The sequence below is a fragment of the Helianthus annuus genome, chromosome 14, assembly GCF_002127325.2.
Source record: "Helianthus annuus cultivar XRQ/B chromosome 14, HanXRQr2.0-SUNRISE, whole genome shotgun sequence".
NCBI classification, from domain to species: Eukaryota; Viridiplantae; Streptophyta; class Magnoliopsida; order Asterales; family Asteraceae; genus Helianthus; species Helianthus annuus.
This window is the reverse complement of record NC_035446.2, coordinates 138963758-138975333: the sequence shown is the minus strand read 5'-3', so window position 1 is coordinate 138975333 and position 11576 is coordinate 138963758. Positions and strand designations below refer to the sequence as shown.

At 38.7% G+C, this 11576-nt stretch overlaps 2 protein-coding genes across 2 annotated transcripts; one reads left to right on the top strand and one right to left on the bottom strand.

Annotated features, from left to right (window-relative positions):
- Positions 1-705: 705 nt before the first annotated feature.
- LOC110903902 (cyclic nucleotide-gated ion channel 2) lies at positions 706-6459 on the top strand. The gene is made up of 8 exons (XM_022149696.2): positions 706-766; positions 907-1501; positions 3067-3282; positions 3367-3623; positions 3699-3810; positions 5339-5575; positions 5642-5728; positions 5809-6459. The coding sequence occupies exons 1-8, from the start codon at positions 756-758 to the stop codon at positions 6286-6288; spliced, it is 1995 nt and encodes a 664-aa protein (XP_022005388.1). The 5' UTR covers positions 706-755; the 3' UTR covers positions 6289-6459.
- Positions 6438-8188, bottom strand: LOC110903903 (probable mitochondrial saccharopine dehydrogenase-like oxidoreductase At5g39410). The gene is made up of 2 exons (XM_022149697.2): positions 7356-8188; positions 6438-7225 (listed from the first exon to the last, which is right to left on the bottom strand). Exons 1-2 carry the CDS (start codon positions 8016-8018, stop codon positions 6545-6547), a joined length of 1344 nt encoding a protein of 447 aa, XP_022005389.1. The 5' UTR covers positions 8019-8188; the 3' UTR covers positions 6438-6544.
- Positions 8189-11576: the final 3388 nt, after the last annotated feature.

Genomic DNA, 11576 nt, shown 5'->3' with positions numbered 1-11576 from the left:
TGACCCTTTCACATGTAAAGTTTTTTTTTTCTTTATGAGCAATTTGAATACTTAAAATATTAATTAAATAGTTAGTAATGTAAATTTATAAATTATGAAATAATATTTTAAGATACGATATGATTTTATTTAAGAAATAAAACAAGAATTGATAAAGTAAGGGAAATGGTAAAAAATATTACACACACAAATTGTGACACATAATACAATACAACCAGTTAGTTATTTATTAGATACAGACTAAGGACGTAATGAATCAATTCGTTGCTTGCTAATATAAGTAGTTGGCACCATCCATGATATATAAATAATTCTTTTAGGTTTACTAGTGATATTTTTTCTTTTAATTGTGATATAGTATAGAAAGCTTATTATAAAAAAGTTTTAAAAACTAAGACTATACATAAACTAGCAAAAGAGCACATGTAGTTTTCAATCCAACTAAAATATAGCAATAATATTATTAAAACCTTAAATGTAAGTTATTAATTAGAAGTTTGGAAAGGATGCATGAAATGTAATTGGTTGTTGGAGTAAAATATTTATATTTAATATTTAGTTAATCACAAGAAAGTTGGAAAAAAAATTATTTAGATATGGATAAGAATCTCATGAAATCATACCTTACACGTGGCTAATATGAATCTCAAAGAAGCTATATAACTCAACCCCATGCTCACCAGCCACCCCAACCACTCACTCTAATTCTCCCCCGTCTGCAACAACATACGTCTGACAAACGGCACCGTTTCGCCATGATCACCAGGTCAGTTTCAATCTGTCTTCCTGATCATTATGCATGCCAACTATAATTTATTTTTTTTAACAATTGTTACTCCTACTCTACTTTACGTCTGTAATTTAATTGTTTTTGTTGGTAACTGTTATTGTTAACTATGTGATTAGATGGATCAATGGCGTATTCCAGCGACAAAAAACCGAAGAGTTACAACAATGTTTCCTGTGTAGCCAATTCGGAATCCCGAATTTTCACTCAACAAAGTGTGATCCAGCCTCCCATTCCTCATGGGAGGCTCTCGCAGGTTCTTCATTGGTTCCGATCGGTTCTCGTAAGAGAACCGATCAGAAGAGCCAGAAGTCCTCAATGGGGGGACACCCGTGTCACGTTTTGGATCCACGTAACGACAGATTGCTGTGGTGGAATAGGATGCTTCTTCTGGCGCGATTTGCCGCTTTGGCGGTGGATCCGTTTTTCCTTTTCGCTTTGGCGGTGGATGATGACGGAGGCGACGGTGGTGGTGCGGTGTGTGTATACATAGTGGAGAGGGTGGTGAGGGCGGTGAGCATTGTACGCACTTGTGTAGATGCCATGCACCTGTGCCACGTGTGGCTTCAGTTCCGGCTGGCTTACGTGTCTAGGGAATCTTTGGTTGTTGGATGTGGAAAGCTTGTTTGGGATGCACGTGACATTGCTTTTCATTACCTTGGGTCGCTTAGGGGATTTTGGTTGGATGTCTTCGTCGTTTTACCAATCCCTCAGGTAAATAAATTCATGTTTTGTTTTATGACTTGATATTGACGTTTATGACACACTCCAACTTTGCATCGTACACTTGTATTATGAGAGGTGTGACTTGTGAGAAGTTTGTAACTTCATAGAGGTCGTCGTGTTTGCATCAACTCGCAATTAAGCGTGTCAAATGTAGGTTTTCGTCAAGTTCAACTAGCCAATCAACAAACACGACCACTTATCGCCTTTAAATCTTTAATTATGCCGTATATAATACAAGTCTATGGTACATATGAGCAGGGTCATGTCTCTGAAAATTCGAAAGCCCTCGGGATACTTATGTGAATAAAAAGTAACATAAAAATTACGTCGCAAAAATGAAGCTTTAACTTTGAAATACTGTTTAATAAATAATAAAATTTTTGAAATATTATAATTAATTAATAATTAAAATACCAAAAAAAAAAAAAAAAACTAAAGGGAAAAAAACAAAAAATGGAGCTAATTAGAAAAAAAAACAATGGGCTGGCTAAGGCCCAAGGGAAGCATGCAACATGTGGAAAGGAAGGAGGAAACATGTTTCGAACTCGGGTATCCTATGTGTAAGGACTGCGTTGGACTATATATATATTTTTAATAATCTTGGACCCGTCAAGAGTGGGTCCTCTGCGGTCATCCACCTAGCACATGGCCCAGGCCGGCCCTGTCTGTGTCAAATACGTGACACTAGTGGTGCACAAAAAACCCGAACCCGGACCTGGACCTGGAAAAAAACCCGGAACCGGGTATTACAAAACCCGGGTTTTTTATACCCGAACCCGAACCTACCCATAGGGTAGGGACCGGGTATTCATATCTGATCTAAAACCCGAACCCGGAACCGGGTTTTTTTATACCTGGTTTATACCCGGTTTTTCGTAGTACCCGGTTTCACAAATACCCGGAACCGGGTTTTATAAATACCCGGTTATGGGTTTTATAAATACCCGGTTATATGGATTGGATGTATTTTCAAAAAAAAAATATGGATTGGAATCTTGGATGCGCACAAAGACGATTCAAGTCCAATCTATGTTTTTTTTATCTATGTAATTTTATATATGTTTTCAATAATTAAGACTTCTAGTTCTTATGATTTAACAAAATTTATGTATGCAACTTAATGTAATCTTGTTTAATTATTGGGTTTCTAAGAATTATGTATGCACTTTGATGTAATTTTATCTATGTTTTCAATAATTAAGACTTCCAGTTGGGTTTTTTTAATACCCGGTGTGGGTTTTTTGCCAACCCGATACATACCCGAACCCGGAAATAGGGTATTATAATAACCTGGTTTTATAAAACCCTACCCGGATCCGGGTATATAGGGTATACATTTTTTGTAGGAAACCCGGACCCGTACCCGACCCGGTTTTAAAAAAAACCCGATTTTGTAAAACCCGATCCTACCCGAACCCAGTTCCATACCCGGAACGGGTTTTTTAAAAAAAAAAAAAACCCGATTTTTATGCACCACTACGTGACACTGAAGGTGAGACCGTAGATCTCAACTCAACTCACCCGTTGCCTTTAATATTTGTTATGATTGGCAGGTGTTTTATATATTTGTGGCACCAAGATTATTAAGAGAAGAAAAGATACCAATGATAATGATCCTAGTACAGATCATATTCATGCTACAATTCTTGCCCAAAGTTTATCACTGCTACTGTCTGATGCATCGTAGACGGCTGATCACCGGTTACATTTTTGGAAATGTTTGGTGGCGTTTTGGCCTCAGTTTCATGGCTTACTTCCAAGCTTCTCATGTATGTTTCTTTTACTAATCTCAAAACAAATTAGGTTGACGTTCATTTTCTTTTTAAAATTGACAGTTTGATTTTTGGCCTCAGGCATCGGGAGGTTACTGGTACGCACTAGCCATACAACGGGTTGTGTCATGCCTTGTGCAACAGTGTGATGCGAGTAAGAAATGTAGCACCCCGTTTTTGTCGTGCTCGAGTAAAGCCAACTCTAGAAGCTCGATGTGCTTAGATGATGATGGGCCTTTCCTTTTTGGAATCTATGAGTTTGCTCTACCAATAATTTCGTGTGATTCTGTTGTCACCAGGATCTTGTACAGCAATCTATGGGGTCTCACTTCTTTCAGGTAAGAAAACTTGTTCAAATATGATTGTTACATTTAGTAATACAAAACCATTGCCTGAAAACATGTTACTTGCAGCACCATGGGCAACATTCTCGAGCCAAGCAGCGACGTCTTGGAGTTGCTTTTATCTTGTTATATGGTGATCTTTGGAGTAATTCTTTTCACCGCGCTAATTGGAAACATTCAGGTGCTTGCTTAATCTTTCATGACTTGAATAATAATATCCATACTATTAATGGCCATGAGCGGGAACAATGCCAAACAGATACTTTTAAAGGCGATACTATTAAAGGCCATGAGCGGGAATAGTGCCACGCAGCTGCCTAGCACTTGCTCATTGGTCATGACTTTTTGTATTTTACATTTAAACATTCAACTTCGCTAATATACGTGTTTGGCCCCTCTATTTATAAAAAAAAAAGATTTCTTTTTATTGGCTAACTTTGTTTATATGCGTGTTTAGTCCCTCTGCTTTAACTTTGGTAGTATACATGTTTAGCCCCTCAACTTTTATTCCTTTTAGTATTTCATCTTTTAGTATTCTCCCCTTGCTACAGTGACAAAACAACCCAAGTGGACAAACGCAACTACTCCTAGACTTTATTAAAGTTACTCTATAATTTCTAAACTTTGTTAAAAAAAATTCTTTGACGAGCGTCTTTTTTTCTACGTCTCTATGTAACTTTTATTGAAATTGTGTTATTAGTAGTCAGGGGCGGACCTAGCCTTAACCGGGGGGTAACCTCCGCTACGGCTTGGCTCGGAAAAATTTGACGTTTTTAGTGTAAATTTTGGAAAAATTTGATGTTTTTTCGATTTCGTTACGGCTTATTTATAAAACGTTACGGCTTGGCGTGAATCCTAGATCCGCCACTGTTAGTAGTATGTATAAGTAACAAAAACACAGGAACATGATATCAAATTGAGAAATATTTGGCTTTTGATTTAATTACTATATATTACAATTTAGGTAGATTCTTAGGAACAATGGTGTGTTATTTTTTTCCTTTCCTTTTTTTTTTTTTGTCATTTTATGTGTGGTATTATTATTATTGTTGTTGTTTGTTGTTGTTGGTGTTGTTGGTGTTGTTGTCGTCTTTTTTTGTTTTTGTTTTTTTGTTTTTGTCATTTTAGTGTTTTTTTTTTTTTGTTTTTTTTGTTTTTGTCATTTTAGTGTTTTTGTAATATGGTTTACATTTTCAGTCCTCATGTTTTTATGGTTCACTTTTGGCCCTAGAAGTTTTCTGTTTTTTTTGTCTTTAAGCTAAAGCTTTCTTGGTACAAATTCGAGTTTATCTACATTTTACGACAGCTCGTGATATAGGTCCGTGTTTGTCTTTGTCTACGTTTTACGTCACGTGCCAGTATAAATTCACGTTTTTGTTTTATATTTTTTTTCCGGTTTTGATCATCGTTTTGCTTACTACTTAGCATGGTTTTACGAACCATGCGCCGCCAACACGGGGTTAAACACTAGTTAGTAAATAAATGATGTTGTTAACAAAGCGACAGCAAAGTGAAAGATAAATGATCATCTTTGAGACGTTTGCTTTCATATCTTACGGGCCTGTAGCTCAAGACGGATTAAGTTGACCCTTTTCTGGCTTGCTTACATTTGTCTAGTTGCTCCAAATACGAATCCTCCAATTCCCTAATCAACTCTGAATCAGTAAGCTAGCTAATAGATAGCTGATTTATTTAATGTTTTGAACCAGGTTTTCTTGTATGCACTCGCGGGAAGGACCACAAAAATGCAAATGAAACTAACGGACATGGAATGGTGGATGAAACGCAGACAATTACCTTCTAGTTTAAGACGAAGAGTTCGCCATTTTGAGAACCAAAGATGGTCGTTTATGGGTGGTCAAGATGATATGGAAATGGTCAGAGATCTCCCTGAAGGGCTAAGAAGAGACATCAAGCGTCATCTTTGCTTAGACCTAATGAAAAAGGTATTATAACCACCATCAATGAAACCGTCACTAACTATTAGCAGTCACTGATTTACAAACTTTCAGGCACCTTTGTTCAAGTTCATGGATGATGTTGTTCTTGACAATATTTGTGACCGAGTTACATATTTCGTCTACTCAAAGGGTGAGAAGGTATCATCGTCACACGAACCCAACACAAAATTGATATTTGCATCTTTACATATTTAGTACTTATTTACTTATGCCCTTAGATTATTAGAGAAGGAGACCCGGTTCAGAGAATGATGTTTTTGGTTCACGGTCAAGTGAAGAGAACCCAATGGTTAAGCCGCGGGATGGTTGCAACCAGCACACTGGAACCGGGGAGCTTTTTTGGGGACGAGCTTCTATCATGGTGCCTTAGGATGCCATTCATAGACCGTTATCCGGCTGCAACCGCAACATTCACTTGTGTGAAAGGAACAGAAGCATTTGCACTAGATGCAAAGCATTTAAGGTACATTACAAATCATTTCCGTTACTCGTTTGTTAGTGAAAAGATGAAACGAAGGGCGAGATACTATTCATCCAACTGGCGAACGTGGGCTGCTGTTAATATACAAATTGCGTGGCGCCGGTACATTTTGAGGACCAGGAACGAGGCGGTGGCGTACAGGGCCAGGAACCATGACCGGCTTAAACATTATGCGGCCATGTTCATGTCGTTTAGGCCACATGATCACCTAGACTGAAAAAAAACTGCTGTAATCACAGCATGCATTGTTTTGGTGTGTTTATCAGTTTATGATACATTGTTTGTAATGATTTCGCGTTGGTAAAACTGTAAACCATCAATATCTATGTTTATAACAATCATAAATATTTTTAAAACAACTATTTGTGATAGTGAAGACAACTATCCATAACCAATTAACCGCGTCTGCAAATCTTTTTATTACATTAAAAACTTAGAAAAGATCATACATTACATACCAATTGTGTAGATTTTCATTTTTCTGAAATCAAATCAAACGAAATCCCATTCTCCTGAAGTCGATCTTGAAGATCAAAAGGGCCAAAAACGATCCCAGGAGTCAAGACGCCGCCTTTAGGAAGATCTTGACGCTGTTTCAACACAATCAAAGCACACTGAATCAGAATGATGGGCGTTGTCAAGTATCCAATCTCCGGCCCCATTACTCGCGTAATGATTTCTGTATCCGGCTTTGCACCTTCCTGAGAAGCAAGTTTGGCATCACTAAATCCATATCCCACAAACCACATCTTAAAAGTGGCACTCGCCACTTCCTCTTCAGTCGGACCCTTCTTCCTGAACCCTCCAAACGTGAAAATCGAAGGGAATTTCAGCAGAAGCCACCTCCCGAAAGCAAAGCTGCCCAGCAGCCCAATTGACAACCCGATTGCAATGAACCCGAACACACTCAGAAGACTCTTGGTGGCAATCTTAACCCCAAAATGAGCAGGCTTAATCGTCGACCAAAACGCTGCACGTTTCTCTGCCTGTTTAGGATCCTCATTCACACCTTGCAGGCCTCTTGGGTTCTCCGTAAGAGTAGAAAACGTTCTACGGACAACAATAGCGTCCGCCGATGGCAGTTTCATAGCCCAAAGTCCAAGCTCTTCTTGGTGTTCTATGGTGGATCCTTTTACAGGCCCAGGGCCAGGAATCTGAAACCAATCAGACAAATTGACTTACATTATTTATATATACAATTCAAATCAAATCCAAAATGTTTATCTAATACATAAGAGGCAAACAGGCAACAAGCTGCGTCGTAAGCAAGCGATAACAACTTACATTAGGTCGAGATCTTTTCGGTCTAGACCTTCGCAACTCGGCCAACTTATGCACATTAGCCACCCCCAAAACCGCGGACTCAAACGTCCCAAAATTCCCCACAATCCTTTTATCAGATTCAAGATTTAAGTAAGCCTCAACCCGATTCGGCACAGCAGGCTCAACCCACTGCCTGGAATTAAACATCAACCCAAATTCAGCTGGAACCGAATCAAACCCACAAGCAGAAACCACCAAACTACCCTTCTCAACCGCCTTCTCAAAATAAACCGCTTCCATCCTCTCCATAAACTCCGGTTCACCACAAATATCCAAGTAATCACAGCCCACTTCAACACAAGCATTAACAACAGGGTCACCGTACTTGCGATACGGGCCAACGCAGTTGAGGACAAGCTTTGTTTGAGAAGCCATTCGCCGGAGAGATGATGGGTCAGATGTGTCGGCGATGATGAGGGGGATGGTGGGGTGGGTTTTGGAACCGGAAGCCCATTTGAGGGATTCAGTGAGTTTGTTAGAGTTTCGACCGGCTAAAGCTAGGGTTTTGAGGGGGGAATTGGGGGAGTTGAGGAACTTGAGGGCTTCTCGGACTACGTACTTGCCGGTGAAACCGGATGCTCCGAAGATGATGATGTCGTAAGTGGGTAGTTGAAGTTCGGTCATGTTGTTGGATTGGTTGAGTGTGATTGGTTTTTTGAGATCTTGGAATTGGTGTCAAAGGGGTGGGGTTTATTGGTGCCAAGATCTGTGAGAGTTTGGAGATTGAAGATGAGAATGGCGAAGAAACAGATGTTGGGCAATCCAACTACTTTGCTTTTTATATATTTATTTATATTACAACTAAACTGTAACAACTTTGCATGTTTATTGTTGGTTATGATCAATTGCAGTGGGTTGATCAAGTGTAAGGTGATCTGTAGTCATAAAGCCCTTTTGTGGGCGTTATGCGACACGTGTCGTGCCACGTCACACATGGGCTTTATGGGGCGTTATGTCACTAGAGCCCGTAGTCATAAAGCCCCTACCTCATCATAACCAAAGTGTAAAATGCAGGGACCAAAGTGTAAAATGCAGGGACCAAAGTGTTTTAATGCAGGGACCAAAGTGTAAAATGCAGGGACCAAAATGGAAAATGCAGAACAAATAAACACCTTCTCACGCCGCGAAAAATATCACGCCATTTGTTTTTTTTGAGCATAGCGCCCGGGGGGTGGTGTGGGCGGCGGTATGTGGGCGCTATAGCCCCACCTCGCGCCCCACTACGTTCAACCTAATGGGTGTTTATATAGTATGGTTTTAAAGGTTTGTTAGGTGAAAGTGTAAGTTAAATCGTTAGGATGTAAGGAGTGGTTAAACACTTGAGAGTGACAAACTAAAAAATCAATCAATGAGAGTGTGTCATGTCAAAGTGGTAAACTATGCTCAAAAGTGTTGGCAATGGTTAGACACTGGGTGAAGTGGTAAACTATTTAAAAAAAAGGAAAAAATGTGTGATTGGTTGAGATTGGAATTGACCCCACCCCACACTACCCTCTCTCTCTCACACTACCCTCTCTCTCTCTCTCTCATGATTCACGAGCGGCATCCCTTCACCGCGTGATCAACGAAACCGCAACGGCAAAGGGGTCGGCGGCGGTGTTGCCGCGCGGCAAAAGCCTTTGCCGACACCCTTTGCCGCACCACACCGGACACCCTTAGTAATGGTTTTTTTGTTATTGAAAATCAAAACTGAACCATTGAAATTTAGAATCGACCAAATCACCCAAACTATTATTAACAACTAACAGTTTGGTTCCTGTTCAATTTCACTACTTTGGGAAATTAAAAAACTTAATAAAAAATATCAACTCTTGGCAGCAACTCGTTTAATAAATGAGTTAACCTGAACTTGCCTGTTCTATAAGCGGTTTAACTCAGAGTGCATAGTTCAAATAAGAAGAAATTTTTTGTAAGAAGAAAAAAGAACAAATTTCAATCAATAAAAATGTTTTATTTTACTTCATTTAATATAAGTATTTAATGTTACTACAAGGGGTACATTGATAAATCTACATAGTTCATTAATTTGTAGTCTTTCTCTTTAATAGCTAGTACATTAATTTTTTTGTAACTTATCTTCAAAATATATATTTTTTCAAAAAAATAATATAAAATAATTTAAAGTGTAGGATAAATTAGGAGTTGTGTAGGACAAATTATGAGTTGTGTAGGATAAATTTCAACGTGTCGGATGAATTTCGAGATATGTATGATAACTTTTGATGTGTGTAGGAAAAAAGGTTAAGGTGGAGGATAATAGTCTTTATGACTAATTAATTAGTCAAAAATGATAATAAATGAGATAAGTGAAAAAACTATTTAATGTTTTACAAAATTACCCTTTGTTCTTTTTCTTCTCAATTAAATTTTCTTCTCAAATGAACCTCTTCTTAACTCATATAAGGGTTTTAGTAAAATGAAAAGCTTATATTAAAATTTAGTGATGTAAAAGGTTAAAATTTAAAGCTAAGTATTTTTATTTTTGTTAGAAAACAGAGTTTCTTTGTTTGCAAACGAGTATTGATTATCACAATATTATTCACAACCTGGAAGTCATCATCAACGATTGTTTTTATTAATCATCATAGATTCAAATGTTTTACAAATCGATTGACTCTACAGACTCTCCCTCAGCTGAGTACACAAACAAATCAGTTCGTACAAAAGAAAATGTGATGTGTGTGATAAGTAGATCACTAACAGGTGTGATCTATTTATACTAACTACGAAAGCCCTGTTTGGTGATTTGCTGACGTCACCCTGATAATGACATCTAACATTCCTAACAGAAAAGATTCTCAGATGTTTGTAAACATCTGAAAAAATCTTATCATCTGATCCAGGCTATACTAAACAACTGATGAAATAAATATTGTCACATTGTGAAAACTGTCACACCCCAACCGATGACGGAATCATCGGGGCATGGCACTGAGCGAAACAGATTGTCCAGAAGTTACCATAACAATTATCATTACTATTTAATTTAAAGTAATACGTCCCATACCGTATCTTAAACAGTAAACAAATTATTACAGATAAAAATCCAGGCAAATATTTCCGTTCCGACAACTCAGATTTTAAATACAACAATTGTTTATCTGCTTCTAGAGACCCCTAATTTGACTACTACAGACAACTATTTGTTGGGCTCTAGAGCTTTATTCTAGCCTCGCTTTCCTAGCAGATAAGCATCTTAAACACCCGTCACATACGTTAAAATAAAAGTCAATACACATAGTGTAAAGGTGAGCATACAAGTTTGATAATAGCATAATAGAGTTCGAAATAGTTTACGCATAACCAGCACGTACACAGAGGAAAACGAAGCATGTTAATTATCGACATGGGATCTATCGATACCAATGACTGTGGGTTGACTGCCTGAGGCAGTTCGCAATACATGATTACCACCGTAATCCATGCAAGTAATTGTCCTTAACAACCCCGTGTGAACGGGTGCTGAGTCCAAACTATAGTACTATCGTCGTTAAGGCAGGTAGACAGTATTCCACGTGTAAACATAACAACAAGCATTCATTTAGTCACGTAATACATGCGATAACGGTTAGCGTTTAAAGTATTGCGTAGTGTATTCGATTGTGATTTAGAATAAGTAATGTATGTAACACCCAAAAGTGCGAAATCAAAAAGGGTTCGAGTATACTCACAGCGGTTGATGGATTGAAGGGAGCGCTTGAGAGTAGGGTTAGCCTGAATAGTTCGATAGCATAACGATAAGCAACGCGTAAAACGAAAAACAAGTGTTGGGGGGTCGGACAGCTGGTCGATCGGACGGCTGACCGTTCGGTTGACAGCCCGTTCGGACAGTTGTCCGGTCGGACGGGAGTCCGATCGGATGGCTGTTCGAGTGGATTGTTTCTTCCTTTGTGTAAGATGTGTTTGTGTATGATGGTTTGACTTTTGAAGTCTTTGTTGTAGCATTTGGAAACCTTGAAGTATCCTTGCCTTTCAAGTCGGTCGATCGGACGGTCGTTCGATCGGCCGGCAACCCGATCGGCTAGGTACCTCAGCAAAACAAGTTCTCAGCAGGGTGTCACCTGATCGGACGGCTGTTCGATCGGGTGGCACTCCTAGTGCGTCGAACGTGTTGAAAAATCGATTAAGTGTTGAAGTCAAGTATCTCATGATACGAAAAGTAATCCAATCGGACGGTAGTCC